The 22,500-nt window shown below is 46.3% G+C and overlaps 2 protein-coding genes across 2 annotated transcripts in view; one reads left to right on the top strand and one right to left on the bottom strand.

Moving 5' to 3' along the window:
- pappaa (pregnancy-associated plasma protein A, pappalysin 1a) overlaps nt 1–22,500 on the bottom strand; it is a gene marked incomplete at both ends in the record, with an annotated part of 178,087 nt that overhangs the window by 103,070 nt on the left and 52,517 nt on the right. Inside the window, 1 exon segment of the mRNA XM_083657810.1 lies at nt 15,535–16,036. Coding sequence (XP_083513936.1) covers nt 15,535–16,036 — 502 coding nt within the window.
- Nucleotides 5,361–6,515, top strand: LOC310795671 (mRNA cap guanine-N(7) methyltransferase-like; the record flags this gene model as incomplete). The annotated part of the gene is made up of 1 exon (XM_083657745.1): nt 5,361–6,515. One exon carries the CDS (start codon nt 5,361–5,363, stop codon nt 6,513–6,515), a length of 1,155 nt encoding a protein of 384 aa, XP_083513871.1.

The following is a 22,500-nucleotide window of genomic DNA, read 5'->3' on the forward strand; positions in this document are numbered from 1 at the left end:
AAACTGAGAGGGGTTTCTGTGTTAATGTGCAGGGGAAGCCATAACCTTTAATGGACACTATAGACAACCCATTCAAATGAACCTTTTTAGGTGATTGCACCAGGCCATGGCTAGGGGGCATCCCCCTCCACACATCAATCAACTGGAGCTCGTTGGCTTCAGGTCCGGCAGGCACACAGGTGAACGAGCATAGCACAGGTGAACGAGCATACCTGAATACACGTTCAAAAAGACACTTTTTTTAAACGAGAGGAGCAGTCACTCTGCATGTGTGTGTGTGTGTGTGTGTGCGTGCATCTGTGTGCGATTCATGCACAAGCAAAAAAGAAAATACTGCACAGACTGCCTTTGAAATATGTCAAAAGATTTACAACAGGAAAGACCTTTTTTTTATCGTCTTTGTTCTCTAAGTGCTCGGGTCACTATTCCTACTCGCTGCGAATGAAAGTACGCCAGGTTCAAGTTGGCAGCGCGCTGTCCCAGATATAAAAACCGACGCACCTCAAGATCCGACAACACAAAGCTCCCCGGGGGGAAATCAGTGTCTGGGACGAGAGAGAGAGAGAGAGAGGTGTGTTGGTTTTTTATGATCAACACAGGATGTTTGACCCGACACACACAACTCTTGTGTTTTACGCTCGGTTCTGTTCTGTTCTGCAGTCTTCTTGGCGCAGGCCTGGTGTGAGTCCGAGCTGTGCTCAAATACCCCCCCCCTCTTTAATAGAATTAGTTTAGCCCCCTGGAAAAGGCAAGCTGAAGGAGACCTGATCCTCGAGCAGAGCAAAGACCGAAAGAGGGGAGGAAGAGAGACACGTTGGCTTTACAATGAGCAAGTGCCTTAGTTTCCTTTTTTGGGGGGTTTGATAATGGTGTAGGGAGCAGCATTGGTTTCCAAACTGTGGTCCGCAGGGCTCCGCCTGGTGGTTCGCCGGAGCATTGCACAAAAAAATAAAAATAAAAATATTGATTTATTATTATTATTATTTTTATTTTTTTTACAGACAACAGTTTTTACATAGGCTATACTGTACACATTAACAGCGCGGGGTAGCATTCGGCCGATTTTCGGAAATATTGCGATATTCGGGAAATATTATTTTGAAGATTTCAGAGGCTGTAGCGGGCTCAGTTTTAAAGCCAGAGTGACGTTTCTGGTATCATATGAAACTAGAAGACCTAAGGCATCGGTTGGTACCAACCCTGTCATGCAAGCTTGTCAGGAAGGTAGCTAAATAAGGCTCCAAAGTTAGGCTACATTCTTCCGAGCGAAAAAATATTTTCAAAGGGGTCCTCTTTTTCAGCCTGTGTGTGTGTGTGTGTGTGTGTGTGTGTGTGTGTGTGTGTGTGTGTGTGTGTGTGTGTGTGTGTGTGTGTGTGAGTTTGTCAGTTTTGAACCAGGAGCCTTTCTGATGCTATTGCATGGTTAAATCATACCATTTTATTTTATGGGGATTTTTTTTTGCATCTCCAGTGGAAGTGGACACTGAGAAATTTTCATTTGGTACATAGTGGTACTTGCTGTGAAAAGTTTGGGAACCCCTGGTGTGTAGACATCTGGGCAAGTTACACAGAGACACAAATGCATTGCTTGCCAGGCCTGGTGGAGACACATGTGACCATGTGAGAAGAAGCAGGTGGCTGGAACTGAGTGAATGCAAGGTAGAAGGGAGGTAGAGAAGACAACAACGATAAGAAATATAACAAGTTAAAAGAGAGAGGAGAGGATAGACGGCGAAAGGGAAACAGCTTTATGAAGATAGGATGGTACTATACAGTAAAGGAAAGATATGGAAAGAAATGTTCAGCTTATCTCAATCAATACACTCTGCTCGGTATCTCTCTCTCTCTCTCTCTCTCTCTCTCCCTCCCTCCCATCCCCTCTCTGCAGTGAGACAGATGTGTGTGGTCAATAGTGTGCTGCGATGGACATCTGGGCCCCTGGCAGCGCCCCTAGAATAGAGCGTCCCATGATGCACTTTGAGTTCAAATGTAGTGCGCAGATTCAGATATCAGGTCCTTCTGTAACTTCAGATTCAGATATCAGGTCCTTCTGTAACTTCAGATTCAGATAGCAGGTCGTTCTGTAACTTCAGATTCAGATATCAGGTCCTTCTGTAACTTCAGATTCAGATATCAGAGCTGCTGTAACTTCAGATTCAGATAGCAGGGCTGCTGTAACTTCAGATTCAGATATCAGAGCTTCTGTAACTTCAGATTCAGATATCAGGGCTTCTGTAACTTCAGATTCAGATATCAGGGCTTCTGTAACTTCAGATTCAGAGAGCAGAGCTGCTGTAACTTCAGATTCAGATATCAGAGCTTCTGTAACTTCAGATTCAGATATCAGGGCTTCTGTAACTTCAGATTCAGATATCAGAGCTTCTGTAACTTCAGATTCAGATATCAGGTGCTTCTGTAACTTCAGATTCAGATATCAGGTGCTTCTGTAACTTCAGATTCAGAGAGCAGGTGCTTCTGTAACTTCAGATTCAGATAGCAGAGCTTCTGTAACTTCAGATTCAGAGAGCAGAGCTTCTGTAACTTCAGATTCAGAGAGCAGAGCTTCTGTAACTTCAGATTCAGATATCAGGTCCTTCTGTAACTTCAGATTCAGATACCAGGGCTGCTGTAACTTCAGATTCAGATATCAGAGCTGCTGTAACTTCAGATTCAGATATCAGAGCTTCTGTAACTTCAGATTCAGATATCAGGGCTGCTGTAACTTCAGATTCAGATATCAGGTGCTTCTGTAACTTCAGATTCAGATATCAGGTCTTCTGTAACTTCAGATTCAGAGAGCAGGTCCTTCTGTAACTTCACATTCAGATATCAGGGCTGCTGTAACTTCAGATTCAGATAGCGGGGCTTCTTTGCAGGGATTTGTTACGTTTACGTACGTTTTTCAAAAGTGTAATAACTTCCCAAATAAATCACTAATATAATCCAAATATGCAGCTTATACAAGTTGCTATCTCTAAACGTCTTTTAACGACCAATGACATTTTCTTCCCACATAGATTCTTGCCTTTTAAGATTCTTGCCTGTTCAGATTGATCACGTGTTGTTGCAGAAATTGGGAGAAAAAAAAAAAAAAAAAAAAGATAGAAACCAACTTCAGAATAATGGGAGCTTATGGGAGGTTGATGCTGCCTTAGGTCATCCTAGGCCACACGTGCCAACAACAACAACAACAACACACATTTGTCCACGCCTTTGCGAGGTGGATAACAGCCAGTGTTAAAAGCCTCTGCTCTGGTGGGATAGGGCTCTTTCATTCACAGAACCACGAGCTGCATAACTCTTCATTCATGTGCCAGTCATTATGCCAAAGGTCTTTACTCAAGTTGCAAACAAGGTGTTGCGTGATAAGATTTCATCCACACATTCTTCTCAAAGCCCTTAGTAAGAATAGGGGCCTTATCTGGCCTCGTTCACAAGGCCCTGTAATAGGGCCTTTCAAAGGTGTTTTTGATAGCACCAGCTGATTACACACAGAAGCACGGCGTGAATGTGTGCGCTCGTGTGTGTGTGTGTGTGTGAAAGAAGTGTGTTGGTGTGCGTCCATGTTCATCGGTGTGTGTGTGTGTGTGTGTGTGTGTGTGTGTGTGTGTGTGTGTGTGTGTGTGTGTGTGAGAAGGAAGTATGTTGGTGTGTGTCCGTGTTCATCGGTGTGTGTGTGTGTGTGTGTGTGAGAAGGAAGTGTGTTGGTGTGTGTCCGTGTTCATCGGTGTGTGTGAAGGAAGTGTGTTGGTGTGCGTCCGTGTTCATCGGTGTGTGTGTGTGTGTGTGTGTGTGTGTGTGAAAGAAGTGTGTTGGTGTGTGTCCGTGTTCATCGGTGTGTGTGTGTGTGTGTGTGTGTGTGTGTGTGTGTGTGTGTGTGTGTGTGTGAAAGAAGTGTGTTGGTGTGTGTCCGTGTTCATCGGTGTGTGTGTGTGTGTGTGTGTGTGTGTGTGTGAAAGAAGTGTGTTGGTGTGTGTCCGTGTTCATCTGTGTGTGTGTGTGTGTGTGTGTGTGTGTGTGTGTGTGTGTGTGTGTGTGTGTGTGTGTGTGTGTGTGTGTGAAAGAAGTGTGTTGGTGTGTGCCCGTGTTCATCGGTGTGTGTGTGTGTGTGAAGGAAGTGTGTTGGTGTGCGTCCGTGTTCATCGGGGTGTGTGTGTGTGTGTGTGTGTGTGTGTGTGTGTGTGTCTTCAGTGATGTGAACACCAGGCATGTGTCTATGTGAGCATCATACGCATGCTGTAGCTGCGTGTGTGTTGTTCTTGGCTAACAGAGGCCAGATGAGAGGGGCAGATAAATGGAAGGAAGTTGAAGAGGAATCTTAGATTGAGCCTGCAAGAACAACAAACAGGGCCAAGCACCTTTTGTCAGTGTTAACAGCTGACATGCATTTGAGGTTTCAGAGCCATTCAATTCATAGCCTGTTCTTATGAATGAGTTCACTCCCATGCTACACGTTTCAACCGTTTAGCTACTCTGTCTAATCCAATGGCAAATGCACGCATTGATAGGAAACAGCTGTGTTGTCATAGAGAGTCACTCAATAGGTTGTGTCACATAGAGTATCGCAGGGATGACGTAGTTTTGTAGTCGCAAGGCGGAAGTCCCGAACATGTTGGATCCTAGGGGGAAAAGTCAATGTGGTTTTTAGAATGGGGATTTCACTTAAATCAATCTATCTGTCTGTCTGTCTGTCTGTCTGTCTGTCTGTCTGTCTGTCTGTCTGTCTGTCTGCCTGTCTGTCTGTCTGTCTGTCTGCCTCCCTGTCTGTCTGTCTGACTGTCTATCTATCTACTGCATCTATACAATTGAGTATGTCAGGGGGTGTAAAGAGCACCCGTGCGGGTGACCTGACGGAGCCGGATTTTTTAATTAGGGCAGATTAATTGCCCTAAGGCTGAGGCTATAGTTCAGTGATGATGTCATCAGTGATGATGTCATCAGTGAGGATCTCATCAGTGATGATGTCATCAGTGATGATGGCATAAGTGATGTCATCAGTGATGATGTCATCAGTGACGATGTGATCAGTGATGATGTCATCAGTGATGTCATCAGTGATGTCATCAGTCTGAGGCTATATAAGTGATGGGTATAAGTAGGTAGAATCCAGTGAAGGCATGCGTGTGGAAGTCGGGAGGAGTGGGACAGTAGGGAAACAGTGGATGGATAAATCCAGAAGGAGGCAGTAATGCAACATAATGGATGCCAACTGCCATAAAACACCACAGAAGAAGTAGGCCCCCATTGTCATCAGTGATGTCATCCATGATGATGTCATCAGTGATGTCATAGAGCAAGGGAGGCCACGAGGGCACGAGTGCGAATGCGTCCTGGTGGGAAACCAACCAACCTTCAGCAGAATGGAAGCTGCAGCAGCAGAGCGACAGAAAACAGGAGAGGAAGAGGAGAACGGAGTAATGTCATCAGGAGGAAGAGGAGGGTCAAAACAGGAAGTAGGGATGAAAAGGAGGCCGGAGGAAGAGGAGGCATCCCCCTCAAAGGAGCTGCTCACAGACCACGGTGTGAAGGTAGCTAGTCACTATAACTCTCTACAGGAGGTTGGTCTGGCAGAGCGGAGTCAGAGCCGCATCTATTACATGCGGAACTTCAACAACTGGCTGAAGAGCGTCCTGATCGGTGAGATCCTGGAGCAGGTGCGTCAGCAGGGCGCAGGGGGCGGGGTGTCGGTGTTGGACCTGGGCTGTGGGAAAGGAGGAGACCTGAAGAAGTGGAGGAAAGGAGGAATCAGGCACCTGGTGTGTGCAGATATCGCCGCGGTGTCCGTGGATCAGTGTCAGAATCGATATGAGGACCTGAAGAACGAGAACGAGAAGATCTTCAGCGCCCAATTCATTACTGCTGATTGCACCAAGGAGATGCTGTCGGAGAAGCTGGATGACCCTGGGCTGATGTTCGACGTGTGCAGCTGTCAGTTTGTTTATCACTACTCCTTTGAGAGCCAGCAGCAGGCCGACACGATGCTGAAGAACGCCTGCGAGAGGCTGAGGCCTGGAGCCTTCTTCATAGGAACCACACCCGATGCCTACCAGCTGGTTAAAAGGTTGGAGGAGTCGGACTCCTTGTCTTTTGGAAACGAGGTTTTCAGAGTGTCCTTCCAGTCTAAAGGTTCCTATCCTCTGTTTGGCTGTCAGTATGACTTTAGTCTGGAAGGTGTGGTCAACGTTCCCGAGTTCCTCGTCTACTTCCCTCTGTTACAACAAATGGCGAAGCGGTACAACATGCGTCTGGTCTTCAGGAAGACGTTCTCCGAGTTCTTTGAGGAAAATGTGAAGAAGGAGCATCATCGCAGCCTGATGAAGAAGATGGCGGCTCTGGAGCCTTTTTTCCGCAGTGAAGACGGAGGCCGAGTGGCGGCAGACAGCAGAGCAGAGTACCAACATGCCAAAGAGCACTCAGGCAGAGCCGGAGTCAAACTACCGCTGGGAACACTCAGCCGCTCTGAATGGGAAGCAGCCAGTATTTATCTGGTGTTTGTCTTTCAGAAGATGTCCTGATGTTGGAACCATCAGCTCGCCGAGCTGCAGGACGGGTGAGGCCGCACATCGGCCGAGCTAGCATTTTGGCTGGTCAGGGGTAGAGAAATCACTCTTGATTGGCTGGTCAGGGGTAGAGAAATCACTCTGATTGGCTCGTCAGGGGTAGCGAAGCAGGAGAGAGGGCACACTACACAAAACGCTCTGCTCATTTTCCGACTTTCTCTCACCTGATAATTCTAAAACACGGATATTTTCACGGCGACGTTCCTTTGGGAAAGTCGCTGCATGATATCACCCATCATGCGGTTTCTCCATATTTTTCACCTCCGCCTCATCCTTTCAGCAAAAGACCAGACAAGGGCCGACATACGCCAGTGTCATTTTGCAACTTTTTAGCAGACATATTCTTGATTGGACCTAGCTACATTATGAAGCCGTTTAAGTGAGGCAAACTTTCTATTGAATGTTTCAAGCATTAGCTCACAAAGGTGCATAACGTACGTGCTAGCTGCCCGTCGGTACCCTTGTGTAGCACTGTGTGTGTGTGTGTGTGTGTGTGTGTGTGTGTGCGTGCGTGTGTGTGTGAACAGTGACAGTCACACAGCTAGAGCTAGATTAGGGCGACCCAATGGGCCAGACAAAGAAGCTTCTGTTTTACCCCAACGGCCCAACCTGTAGAGAGCTGCTGCGCTATCCTGATTCCAACAGTTGAGCAGAGACAATTCTCCTCTTTATAGTCAAACTAGTCCATACCTGGGGATGTGCGTGCGCAGAATTGCTAACAATGCTAATAAACAGCTTACATTTGGAAAAAGCGTTGTCAGTCCCTGCCTATATGCCAATGCTCAATGCCCATCGGTCAACCTGCTGGGGAGATGAATGGATGCAGACAGAAGACAGAGAGGGCAGTTTTCCTAATTGTTTTAATATTAAATATGAATGTGTCTGTGTCACTCTGTCACTTTTTTTCGTCTTCTTTTTTCGGGAAACGTCAATGTACACATCTTTAAGAGTCAACAATATGACATTTTCTGCATGGACACTGTCAAGTGTTGGCGTTTACATGTGTGTGTGAGACTGGATCGCAATCATGGCATTTTATCAGATGAGATGATCAACAGGGTGTGATAGTTATGCTTTCATCTTCAAGGCAAAACCTTCCTATCTCCGGTCTTGTTCTGGCTAATGGTTAGCTTGATACAATTACAGATGCTACAATTGATTAGCTTGCTAATAAGGAAAAGAAGAAAAAATCCCTCAGCAACCGAGCAGAAAACAGAATTCAAATTTGGGTGGTTAATATTTTTTCCCCCCCTCTGTGGTGTGACAAACTCAAAACATATTTATGTTTGGTTTCCAGGGACTTTAAATGTGAGAAAATGAAAAAATCGGATTAGTTAGTACCTGCCTATGCTAATGCCCAATGCCCGTGTGCAGTTTCAAATGTATTGGCCAACTCACTGGGGAGATAAACTGATGCAGCCGGACGGACAGACAGACTGACAATCAGACAGGCAGACAGACAGACAGACAGACAGACACATTGACAATCAGACAGACAGACAGACTGACTGACAATCAGACAGACAGACAGATAGACAGACTGACAATCAGACAGACAGACAGACAGACTGACAATCAGACAGACAGACAGACAGACAGACGGACAGACAGACTGACAATCAGACAGGCAGACAGACAGGCAGACAGACACATTGACAATCAGACAGACAGACAGACGGACTGACTGACAATCAGACAGACAGACAGATAGACAGACTGACAATCAGACAGACAGACAGACAGACAGACTGACTGACTGACAGACAGACAGACAGACTGACAATCAGACAGACAGACAGACAGACAGACAGACAGACTGACAATCAGACAGACAGACAGACAGACCGACCGACAGACAGACAGACAGACATACGATACGATATACTTTATTGTCAGTTCACACTGAAATTTGTCTTGCAAGACAGCAGCAGTCCCACACACAAACACATGACACACTCACTGCTCCACTGACCCTCGGCCCTGTTCTTGATTAAGCCTCAGGATCGACTGATGTATTAAAGGACTTTCTTAGTCTGACCTTCTTTAAAGTTGGGATTAAGTATCTCCTGCCAGAGGGCAGGAGTTCATATTCTTCATGTAACACATGATCAGTGTTTGAGGCAATATTTCTATTTCTAGCTAACCTCAATACACTGTTTGACGTATGTAGACTCGTATAGACTATGGAGTGGTTTATAGAGCTGTGCATCTTCACTGATCTCACGATTCGATACGATTCGATTATACAAGTCTACGATTCGATTCGATTATACGATGCATCTTAAATCGATGCATCACTTTTTCCGCAATACATGATTTATTTTTTCTCACTTTCTTTTTTCTCATTGTGTGGCTACTTTTAAAATAAAAGTGCATTTGGAATTGCATTGTATTATGATCCATAATTAAAATAAACAACTGCATGTACTTACATTCTATTTTATTTGATTATTAAAAAAAATAAAAATAATAATAATAATAATTAAATAATCGATTTTTGATATTTGTTAATCGATTCAGAATCGTCCTATTAAGCATCGCGATGCATCTCTGAATCGATTATTTTCGGCAGCTCTAGTGGTTTACCAACAATTTTTGAACAAATATTCATCTGTCACAGACAGACAGACAGACAGACAGACAGACAGACAGACTGACAGACAGACAGACAGACAGACAGACAGACAGACAGACAGACAGACAGACAGACTGACAGACAGACAGACAGACAGACAGACAGACAGACAGAGAGACAGGCAGACAGACAGACAGACAGACTGACAGACAGACAGACAGATAGTAGGATGGGTCAGAGGAGCAATTGTAATAAGGCCCAAATCACCTCAGCAGCCTCTGACCAAGAAATGTAACCCCAAGCTGCCCCCCAACATTCCTCATGGAAGAGGAAGCCCACCTTCCTGAAATCCTATTTGTTGGACTTGGCCCAATTACATTTATTCCTGGGAATTTGCTCTGTCACATTCCTGGAATAAAGAGTGCTGGAGAAATGTGGGTGAGTGTCTCAGACACCCAGGCCTCCCAGGAGCCACTCCTGCCCTGCTCACTCCCTCTGTCTGCCACTCAGGACACCCAGGCCTCCCAGGAGCCACTCCTGCCCTGTTCACTCCCTCTGTCTGCCACTCAGGACACCCAGGCCTCCCAGGAGTCACTCCTGCCCTGTTCACTCCCTCTGTCTGCCATCACTCAGGACACCCAGGCCTCCCAGGAGCCACTCCTGCCCTGTTCACTCCTCTGTCTGCCATCACTCAGGACACCCAGGCCTCCCAGGAGCCACTCCTGCTCTATTCACTCCCTCTGTCTGCCACTCAGGACACCCAGGCCTCCCAGGAGCCACTCCTGCCCTGTTCACTCCCTCTGTCTGCCACTCAGGACACCCAGGCCTCCCAGGAGCCACTCCTGCCCTGTTCACTCCCTCTGTCTGCCATCACTCAGGACACCCAGGCCTCCAGGAGCCACTCCTGCTCTATTCACTCCCTCTGTCTGCCACTCAGGACACCCAGGCCTCCCAGGGGCCACTCCTGCCCTCTTCACTCCCTCTGTCTGCCATCACTCAGGACACCCAGGCCTCCCAGGAGCCACTCCTGCCCTGTTCACTCCCTCTGTCTGCCATCACTCAGGACACCCAGGCCTCCCAGGAGCCACTCCTGCCCTGTTCACATCCCCTCTGTCTGCCATCACTCAGGACACCCAGGCCTCCCAGGGGCCACTCCTGCCCTGTTCACTCCCTCTGTCTGCCATCACTCAGGACACCCAGGCCTCCCAGGAGCCACTCCTGCTCTATTCACTCCCTCTGTCTGCCACTCAGGACACCCAGGCATCCCAGGAGCCACTCCTGCCCTGTTCACTCCCTCTGTCTGCCACTCAGGACACCCAGGCCTCCCAGGAGCCACTCCTGCCCTGTTCAATCGAGTAGACACTCAATAATTTCGCCAGATATTGCTGTTTGACTTCAGACTACATCAAACACATACAGTACAAAGGTCTGCCTGACGTCATTTCTTTCTGACTCTGGGAGTGGGCAGTCACACATATTTAGGTTATTCTATGTGATCTCCTTTTGATAACTAATGTGATAACTAAAGTTGTTGTTTTTCACTTCCATTCACTGAGCCTCCCCTGAAACTGTTTGGAGCGCCCCTGGGGGAGGCCTCTGGTGTAGGGAACCAGTCACAGAAGCAAGGGCTTCCCTAAGTGGCCAGTTGGCCCCGATGTGGAGAGGTTGAAATAATGTGCCGATGTTTTACAATCATACAACTTCTAGCCTCAAAACAAATTCAAATACAAATTAAAAATAGAAATGTATTATTTTATTTATTTTACTTATTTACAGTGAAGGAAAAATGTCTGATGGGAAACACACAACTATATAATTATTGCATCCATCTGCAAATTTATACTCCAAAACCAATCTTAAAGCCTGCTCCAAACCTAACTTGTGCACACAGAGAGGCTTATTGAAAATGATTACTGCTGGAGCACTGAGCCTTTTCTCACAATTAGGCAGGAAGTGTACAACATAAACCCAACCGGTGCCAGGAAGTGTAGAACACAAACCCAAAAACCCAAAACCAGAGGAGTCCAAGTCCAAACGAGCCACCGTGAGAACAACAAGCGTGTCTTTTTTTTCCTCCTCCTCCTCCTCCTCCTTCTGAGGAGACGTACGGGCTCGGGTGGACTTGTCAGGATCGCAGCCAAGGAATGAGACCACAGGGGAACGCATGGGGGCTATAAGGGGGGGCAGAGGTGTGCAGAAGTGTGGGGTAGTTGGGGGTGAGGGGCAGTGGTGGTGATGATGATGATGATGATGATGGCGGGGGGGGGGGGGGGGTGGGGGGGGGGCTTCGGCTGGGAGGTCCGTTCACATCACGGGTGCTGAGATGGGCTTTGTGACAGCTCTGAAAGCCAGGTCAGGGAGAGGATTATCCCATGTGGGCCGGGGTGTCTCAGAGGATGGGGTCAAACTGAACCCAGTCCCCCCCACACCCACACCCACCCACTCCCTTCATACCTCCTCTACCCCCCCTAAATGTCTTCCCTCCATCACCCTACTGCCCCCCCTCCCCCTCACCCCAGCAATGATTTACCCCCAGCTGGTCCAACCTTCCACCCCTGCCTCTCCTCTTCACTTCACCCTTCTACATCATTTAGCCCCGCCTGACAAATTAGCGGCCTGACCTCTGAGCCCTCGGCCCATTCCCAAAACAAACCACCACCCGCGGACGGAGAGCCGAGGGAGCCAAGATGTCCGCCCATCCCCCCCTCTAGACGAGTGCCCCCCAGCTCAGGTGAAGGCCAGTGGCCTGAAAGTGGGAGGTCACTCCAACAACCCCCCCCCCCCTCCTGTCAAGTCCGCCATCGCTCTATCCAACCCCCCCTCCCTCCCCCACCGTCCATGGAAACAGGCTAGAAGGCCAAGTGAAGCGTGACGGTGTGGTGAACTTGCTGTGTGGTCAAACACAAAGGATCAACCACAACACTTTACGTTTGGCTTTGGGGGGACACCAAAACATCTCTTCACTTCCGCCAAGTCAAAGGCTATGTTTGTTGTAAGACGGTGAGTGTGATGATGTGTGTCTGTGGGTGTGTGTGTGTGTGTGATGTGTGTCTGTGTGTGTGTCTGTGTGTGTGTGTCTGCGTGTGTGTGTGTCTGTGTGTGTGTGTGTGTGTGTCTGTGTGTGTGTGTGTGTGTGTGTGTGTGTGTGTGCATGTGTGTGTGCGTGTGTGTGTGTGCGCCCCTGAGAGTGTGAGTGAGCATGGTCTTGTTAATTGGATTTGATGAAAGCATGTGAGTGTGTGTACTTGCGCATGTGTGCGTGGGTGTGTGTGTGCGTGCGCATGGGACATGTGTGCGCTGGTGTTGTGCCCGTTTGTCGTCGATCTGATCTGATTCTAACATTTTGCATATGAACCCGAGCGGTGTCCTTGCACGGTATTGCGCTCGTTAAAGGCGATCGTTTTAACCAATCCCGTTGATGTATTCCTCTTCAATGTCGTTTCTCTTCCTTGTGTTTCTTCTTCTTCTTTTCTTTTATCTCGAGCACTTATGTAAAATAGACTTCATTAGTTTTCATTAGAGCACTTTGTAACCTGCGACACTTTTGGGAACACAGACAAAGATCTCCATAATAACGCTCCTTCAATTCAAAGATGTCCCATTCGATCTCCCTGAGCCGGCATTCTGCTGTGAGGTGACCTGAACCTTTGACTGTGGGAACGGGGTCAAACTGCTCTCACATCACAAAAGAGTCGACCGGTACCACACTGACCACCACCCACTGGAATGCCATTGAAATGCACCACGGGCCGTTAAACTACCTACACCAATAATCAGTCAAGTGCAGCGCGAAACCCCCCCCCCCCCCCCCAAAATGAATACATTCCCATAGCCTTTCTCAGAGACACTGCCATTCAACCTGGGCGTTAAAGTAAGCAGCACTACTACCATAAAAAATATTTGACTGGTACTCTTAAGGGGGACTGCCCCCTAGTCCGATACCTCACGAGTCCGATACCTCACGAGTCCGACACCTCATGGTTTTGGGTTAGGGTCTGGGGGAGGTTAGGTTTAGGCGTGGGGGTGGGAGAGGTTAGGTTTTGGGTTAGGGTCTGGGGGAGGTTAGGTTTAGGCGTGGGGGGTGGGAGAGGTTAGGTTTTGGGTTAGGGTCTGGGGGAAGTTAGCCTCTTTTTTCGGACTCGTGAGGTGTCGGACTCGTGAGGTATCGGACTCGTGCCATGGCACCCTCTTAAGGGCCTGCAAAATAACTCCTCAGCCGGAGGGCAGAACTCGCCATCTTCGGCTGCTCGGAGTCCTCTCTGGACTTCAACCACAGCTGGGCAACAATCTCCGACAGACACAGGGGACAATTGTTGCCAAGAAACTCATTCTGCAGAAATGGAAGTCCCCCTCTCCACCCTCTTTTCAGTTGTGGTTGGCGGACACGATCTCTGTTATACGAATGGAGAGACTCAGGTTCTTGAGGACCAACTCACCTGGGAGATTTCAAACTATTTGCGACCCGTTTCTCGCCTATCCTTGACGAGGTTAGGGGTGACGGGTGATTCGCCCGGCCGGTCTCTCTCCCTTGTATATATATATATATATATATATACATATACGGTATATATATATACATATTATATATAAATATAAATATATATATAAATATATATATATATAAATATATATATATATATATATATATACATACACATTCACATAAGCTCTGTATGTAACTGGTGGCACTGTGTTGTAATTTTTTAAAGAGTGTATGTATGTTTTTTCTTTCTTTCTTTTCCTGCATCTGAGTTTGTTGGTTTTTCTGTGTTCTGCAACAATTGAAATAGCAAAATCAAATAAAAAAGCGAGCACTATAGCATGCTGCAAAGCCACTGCTATAGAACATATGGTATCCCCCGCGCTTGTCTTGCATAACAGGCATACTCACCCTATCGCCTCCTTATCAAGCACTTTCCTTCTCATGTGAACCGTGCTGACAGCACGATAGTGAGATGGCATAACACGCGGCGGTGCCACGTATAGCGCAACCTTTTATCTAGTCAGCACATTCCACACGAGCAAAAGCACTAAAAACCCTCGCCACCGTGTGCAGATAATAGCTCCGGCGAGCCATCTGTTTGCCCTTGCTGCACGGAACGCGGGGGAAAAACAAACGCAGGGCAACGACTGACCTGTGACTTTAGGAAACAAATGTGTTTGAAAGTGCAGGAGCGGCGGCCGCTCCCTCGTCCTCCTGGGGGCGTTCAGAAGGAGACCAGGACATCCCAGGACATATTTTTGTAGGATATTTTTGGTGGAGGAATTTTAACACCTCTTTTCTGTCATGTCAGAATCCCCCCCCCCCCCTCCCCCCCCCCAAAAGTACATAAAGCAGGAAACAAAATGAAAACCACCCAGCAACGCTCCATTTCTGAAAGAAAATGCTTTGAGTCAAAACAGTTTCTCCGGGGCGCGCGTACCACAAAAACAAACAAACAAACAAACAAAGAGATTCTCAAACATAAAATATATGCCTCTCATCCTCTGGTAGAGAAGCAGGGAGGTAAGTTGAGAGCCTTTCTAGAGAGGAGTTAAATGGTAATATTTAAACGGTAAATATTATTATTATTAGTGGCCGGGCCAGCGAAGCGGCATTTATTGTATTTGCCTGTATTCTTCTTCTTCTTCTCCCAGGAAGTTAGACTTCCCATGCATGAAAATAAACCAAACTTTGCACAAAGGTCCAGTCCATCTCAAAAACGGAATTTTTTACATTATTTTGAATTCTGCACTCATGTATAGCCTAAAGAGCATCGTAATTGCCCTAATCACCTAATGATGTGATGTCACTTGAGCAATGACATCATCAGTGATGTCATCAGTGATGATGTCATCAATGATGTCATCAGTGATTATGTCATCAATGATGTCATCCTTCCTGGCTGAGCAGACTGGGTGGGTGATGTCATAGTTGTTGCTGTCATGTCATCGGTGATGTCATACATGCCAAAGTATAAATAAGCAATTTTTCAGTCTATCTCTCTCTGCCTCCACTGTCCCTACTCTCTCCACTTCTATGTCCAACTGCCATGTACTTAACCTGCTGCCTTCTGCCCCAGCCCTGTCATGAACGGCATGTTCTAAGCAGACTGGATTGCATGCAGCAGATGATAGAAAGCTCATCCATAAGAGACTTGAGACTTGACTTGGACTTGTGACTAAAGACTTGAGACGCGACTTGGACTATAGCTAAAAGACTTGAGACTTGCCCGGCCACGACCCATTGCTGCGCAGCAGCTATAATTATTATTATTCTTCATAGTGGAACAGATCGTGCTGACTGTAGGTTTTCTTAGAAAGTTATGTATGGTGCTGCTGACACACCCTCACACACAATCAGCGATATGACGTAGAACGTGCTTTTATTCCAGCACGTTCACCTAGCAGGTCACTCACCTGTCTGTATATCGGCGGGTAGGTTCGCTCAAAACCAGACCATGCGGTGCGTGGCTGAAGGGCGGCTGGCGCAGGAGGCGGTAGCGCAGCGGTCGGCAGTGTCCACAGAGCGGGCAGTCGGCCTTCGACGCCAGGAGGGTGGCGTCGATCTCCAGGTGCTGCTCCATGGTGAAGAACTGCACGCCGTAGACTTCCTCCTCCACGTCCAGCTTCAGGGTCAACGGCGTGTCGCAGAAGACGTTGCTGGGCCCCAGCGAGAGGTTGTTCCCGCTGACGGTCAGCAGCAAGATGTTGTGGATCGCCGGCAGCGCCGTCTCCTCCGGGCTGAAGAAGGTGACCCACACGGTGAGGGAGTCGGGCACCAGCGGGTAGGGGAACTCCAGCTGGAGCATGCAGCCCTGCTGGGGACACTCGGAGAGACCCACGGCGCCTTGCTCGATCCCCGCGTTGGGGCTCCAGGTGCGCACGCTGGGCTCGCACGCCTGCTCCACATCTGGTGGGCCTGTGGGTGTAAAACAGGGGGGAAGGAGAGGAAAGAGAGGTTCAGGTGTCAAGACACAACATGCCAACAATCGGGGAGACTTTCGAAATAATTCGCAGACGCAACAACATGACATCAAACACAAATCAGACGCTGCTAATAGCTAAGGTCTTTTGGGCCCCCTGCCTACACAAACAGAGTAAGTGATTGTTGAATTACATAACGAGGCGTGATGATAAGCACCAAAGATTTGATGCTACTGGTCCCAGTGTTGTAGTCAAGTCACTTATACGAGTCGAGCGTCGAGTCCCCAGTGTTCGAGTCTGAGTCCAAGTCCAAATCACTAAAGGGGCGGCTGTGGCTCAGGAGGTAGAGCGCGTCGTCCACCAACCAGAAGGTCGGTGGTTCGATCCCCGTCTCCTCCAGTCCACGTGTCAAAGAAAACTGAACCCCAAATTGCCCCCGATGGCTGTGCCAGCACCCTGCGTGGCAGCTGGCCGCCTTCGGTGTGTGAACGGGTGAATGTAGGCACATTGTAAAGCGCTTTGGATAAAAGCGCTATATAAATGCAGTCCATTTACCATTTACCATAACGAAGAGTCAGAGTCTTTACAGTCTCTATCAAGTCTAAGTCCTCGTCTCTAACCTCCGAGTCCGAATGCATGAACGCTCAAGTCCAAGTCCTGAAAACGAGTCTGAGTCTGACTCGACTACAACCACTGACCCATATATTCCTAGAAAGTGGCACACAAAAAACCTAACAATTCAGATAGTCATCTTATAGTAAATTGCAACGCTAATGGCATTTTTCCACGAGTGCTGCAGTGCTGACAGATGGAGAAGTAACATCAACAATAACGCCTTTAGTGCATCTACAGTTCTTTGCGACGTGAAGATAGAGAAGGTGAAACTGTGGGTTCATTGTCAGTCCAGCTGCAGCAGCAGCAGAGGAAAGGCAGAGCTTGAGGTGTGTACCTTCTGAGAGGGGCCCCGCGCGGGGCTCTCTCTCTCTCTCTCTTCACTTCGCGCGGGGCTCTCTCTCTCTCTCTCTCTCTCTCTCACTTCGAGCGCGGTCATTACAACCTCGCACAGTCGCACTCCAGCCATATTTGGAGTCCACACACACAGCTAGCTCGCATTATCCCAAGTGACGTACACTAACATTCATCAAGCACTTTTAGAAGCCAGCGAGCGGCAGACACTATGTTCTCCCTCTATTTCCTTTTGTGTATTTCCAAGCTGGCAACCGACGGAGCCATTTGCTAACCTCATTTCTGGGCACCGTGCAAAATTCCAGTGTTTAATCAAGTGAGGACTGAATATGGTTTCCAAGCCACATTATCTCAACACATTTATTATTGTAAGTGTGTGTGTGGCCAGAGTAGAGGTAAGTTAAAGAAGAAACTGAGAGGGGGGCGAAGAGAGAGAGAGAGAGAGAGAGAGAGAGAAAGAGAGAGAGAGAGAGAGAGAGAGAGAGAGAGAAGGAACTTAGATACTCCTCACGTAGTCCTGGCTGCTTTCTGGGTGAATTTTTCATTGAGTTTGCAAGGAAAGGGAGCTGTAGCCACTGAAAATATTTTGTAATGTCAGCTGTTATGATGGGCTCCTACTCCTGCTCTGGCTCTGCTGCTAATGTGGCCGGAGATTTAAGAGGAGACAGAATAGGGGTGTCATCCACTGTGTAACCTAAGGCAAAGTCAACCCGTATTTTAAACGTATGCAGTAGACGCGTCCATGTCCTTGTTCTACCTCCTCCGCTGGCTGGTAAGGCTCAATCTGGGCAAGTTACGGCTGTAATTTTGAAAACAAACATCAAAAACCATGAATAATTTAAATGTAAACATCTTCTCAATTTGAGATAGAAAAGCTAACTGTTTTAGGTCAACAACATGTACATGCCTCATCTATATACTGAGAAGCTACCTGTATTAGGTCAACAACATGTACATGCCTCATTCATATACTGTACTGAGAAGCTACCTGTATTAGGTCAACATGTACATGCCTCATTCATATACTGAGAAGCTACCTGTATTAGGTCAACAACATGTACATGCCTCATCTATATACTGAGAAGCTACCTGTATTAGGTCAACAACATGTACATGCCTCATCCATATACTGAGAAGCTACCTGTATTAGGTCAACATGTACATGCCTCATCCATATACTGAGAAGCTACCTGTATTAGGTCAACAACATGTACATGCCTCATTCATATACTGAGAAGCTACCTGTATTAGGTCAACAACATGTACATGCCTCATTCATATACTGAGAAGCTACCTGTATTAGGTCAACATGTACATGCCTCATCCATATACTGAGAAGCTACCTGTATTAGGTCAACATGTACATGCCTCATTCATATACTGAGAAGCTACCTGTATTAGGTCAACAACATGTACATGCCTCATCCATATACTGAGAAGCTACCTGTATTAGGTCAACAACATGTACATGCGTCATCTATATACTGAGAAGCTACCTGTATTAGGTCAACAACATGTACATGCCTCATTCATATACTGAGAAGCTACCTGTATTAGGTCAACAACATGTACATGCCTCATCCATATACTGAGAAGCTACCTGTATTAGGTCAACAACATGTACATGCCTCATTCATATACTGAGAAGCTACCTGTATTAAGTCAACAACATGTACATGCCTCATTCATATACTGAGAAGCTACCTGTATTAGGTCAACAACATGTACATGCCTCATCCATATACTGAGAAGCTACCTGTATTAGGTCAACAACATGTACATGCCTCATCTATATACTGAGAAGCTACCTGTATTAGGTCAACATGTACATGCCTCATCTATATACTGAGAAGCTACCTGTATTAGGTCAACAACATGTACATGCCTCATCTATATACTGAGAAGCTACCTGTATTAGGTCAACAACATGTACATGCCTCATCTATATACTGAGAAGCTACCTGTATTAGGTCAACAACATGTACATGCCTCATCTATATACTGAGAAGCTACCTGTATTAGGTCAACAACATGTACATGCTTCATTCATATACTGAGAAGCTACCTCTATTAGGTCAACAACATGTACATGCCTCATTCATATACTGAGAAGCTACCTGTATTAGGTCAACAACATGTACATGCCTCATCTATACACTGAGAAGCTACCTGTATTAGGTCAACATGTACATGCCTCATTCATATACTGAGAAGCTACCTGTATTAAGTCAACAACATGTACATGCCTCATCTATATACTGAGAAGCTACCTGTATTAGGTCAACAACATGTACATGCCTCATTCATACACTGAGAAGCTACCTGTATTAGGTCAACAACATGTACATGCCTCATCTATATACTGAGAAGCTACCTGTATTAGGTCAACAACATGTACATGCTTCATCTATATACTGAGAAGCTACCTGTATTAGGTCAACAACATGTACATGCCTCATTCATATACTGAGAAGCTACCTGTATTAGGTCAACAACATGTACATGCCTCATCTATATACTGAGAAGCTACCTGTATTAGGTCAACAACATGTACATGCCTCATCTATATACTGAGAAGCTACCTGTATTAGGTCAACAACATGTACATGCCTCATCTATATACTGAGAAGCTACCTGTATTAGGTCAACAACATGTACATGCCTCATTCATATACTGAGAAGCTACCTGTATTAGGTCAACAACATGTACATGCCTCATTCATATACTGAGAAGCTACCTGTATTAGGTCAACAACATGTACATGCCTCATCTATACACTGAGAAGCTACCTGTATTAGGTCAACATGTACATGCCTCATTCATATACTGAGAAGCTACCTGTATTAAGTCAACAACATGTACATGCCTCATCTATATACTGAGAAGCTACCTGTATTAGGTCAACAACATGTACATGCCTCATTCATACACTGAGAAGCTACCTGTATTAGGTCAACAACATGTACATGCCTCATCTATATACTGAGAAGCTACCTGTATTAGGTCAACATGTACATGCCTCATCTATATACTGAGAAGCTACCTGTATTAGGTCAACAACATGTACATGCCTCATTCATATACTGAGAAGCTACCTGTATTAGGTCAACAACATGTACATGCCTCATCTATATACTGAGAAGCTACCTGTATTAGGTCAACAACATGTACATGCCTCATTCATATACTGAGAAGCTACCTGTATTAGGTCAACAACATGTACATGCCTCATTCATATACTGAGAAGCTACCTGTATTAGGTCAACAACATGTACATGCCTCATTCATATACTGAGAAGCTACCTGTATTAGGTCAACAACATGTACATGCCTCATTCATATACTGAGAAGCTACCTGTATTAGGTCAACATGTACATGCCTCATTCATATACTGAGAAGCTACCTGTATTAGGTCAACAACATGTACATGCCTCATTCATATACTGAGAAGCTACCTGTATTAGGTCAACAACATGTACATGCCTCATCCATACACTTCACTTGAACTCTCTCAGCCCTCAAATATTCACAGTGAAACATATGCCCCTGAAATTTGCATTTCAGCCTCTGGCTGCTACATAAACAGGCCAGCTCAGAAGTGTTTGACCTAGAATTCCCTCTGAGCCGGCAGAGAGGCCTTCAAGGTGACGGAATCATCCAGACCTGAGCCTGCTTTTCTCTTGCTGATTAGCTGATCCCATCTGGGTATTAGGCTGTCTACAAAAACACCCGTTCAGTCTACTTGTCCAACCGGCGTCCACTTACTCACTTTGGTCGCTTTTTGTTTTCACTTTTCTTTGTCCTTTCCTTGTTTTTTTTTTTTTACTGTTGTTAGTTTGTTTCTTTTCTCTGGTTTGTGTTCATATTGTATGCTCTCTGTAAGGATTACTTTGAATATTGGTCCTAATTTCTCAGGGAGAGACCCGGAATAAGCTCACTCAGGGTTTCCTGTCTCTACCGGCAGATGCTTTTTATTTTTTTTCCTTTCTTTGTTTCTGTATTTTATTTTTAATATGTGCAAATAAATAAATAAAAATAAATAAATAAATAAGAAGTTAACATTTTTGCTGTATTTTTTTTAAATTGTTTTTGCTGTTCTCATTTCTTTTTTATCACCGGTATCCGTCTGTTTTTAAGAGCTGCACTAAGGAAAATTCCCATCAACTCTGTTGACATGGCAATAAAGTATTGAATCTTGAATTTCCTCTACCGAGAATAGCCCAACGCTAAAAAAAGATGTCGGCTAAAAATAAGCTTTTTAGAATCGGTGCAATCGCTTGTCTACAAAACACTTGGGGGATCCTCCAAATTAGTTGTCTACAAACATTTTCTGGGCATTTCATGCTCTTTTAGGAAATCTAAACAAACAGACCCCATTCACTTCCACTGGTTTGGGAGAAGAATAACTGTTAGTCGCTCAGTTGCTATGTGTTTGGTGCTTATACAAACTTCAATGGTGTCTCTAGAGAGTTCCTTTAAACTGGAGACTCTGTTCAGCTTCTTTTACCATTGTTTGTACCGTGTCCTGATGTGAAGTTCTCAGATGATGTGATCCTGTGCTAAATAATGGCTGACAACTTGTCTCCTGGCTATAGATACAGTCGGTCTGTGTGGGAACGCCCACATCATGTTACTATGGCGCGCGAGTGGGGTAAAACGCTGATTCACCAAAGGACGGTGCTGTGGCTCTACACTACAGGATTGGGGATTCTAGAGCAGGTAGATAAGACGTCTGCTCAGATGTGCGTTTACTGCGGTGGTTGAATCACCGACCCTGCAGTCTGCCTGGGCTGGGCTAGCAGCCAAATGCTTAACTATGCTGAATGGGGAGAACGGGAGGATTTAGCTACCCCAGCGTCTATGACGAGACATTGACTGTATCTATAGGTGGTGGTGCCTGCGCCCATCATCCAGTCACAATCTGTCTGCTCTACAGAACCATACCGTTCCCATAGACCATAATGTACATAGCCATCACAACGTCGCCCGATGGTCTTTGGACTCGCGATTTGAAGCCTCGCGGTTGGCGTTTTAACCGTCGCCATCTTGGTTATTTAGAGCCAGAAGTGATGTGAATTTGGAACGAGAAGAGCCGCAGCGCGGCCTGCTATTGGTCTGTGATTGGGCGAGCTGCGCGATCACTGGACAGGCGACCTGTCAATCAGGCCCTAAAAAAACAAAACAAAACATAGTCTGTTTTATCGTCTATTTTACTCAAAATGGGACCACAATTGACAAAATAAACCTCATGTTGTGTTGAAGAAGACTTGAAACCAAAAGGAAAGTCTTTACTGGGGTCATAAATGAAGTTAGAAGCACGGCCATTTTCCCCATTCACTTGCACGTAATCGTAAAGGTCTTTTTGCAGCCAGTGAAGTCGCCCCCTGCAGGCCAGGCGGAGTGGAGAGGGATGAATAAACATGAGGGGATATGTCCAGACATGCAGTCTTATGCTTTCTAACAAGCGTCTGGCTCTGCCTCTCACTATCAA

This window comes from Poromitra crassiceps (genome assembly GCF_964638095.1).
Source record: "Poromitra crassiceps genome assembly, chromosome: 21".
NCBI classification, from domain to species: domain Eukaryota; kingdom Metazoa; phylum Chordata; class Actinopteri; order Beryciformes; family Melamphaidae; genus Poromitra; species Poromitra crassiceps.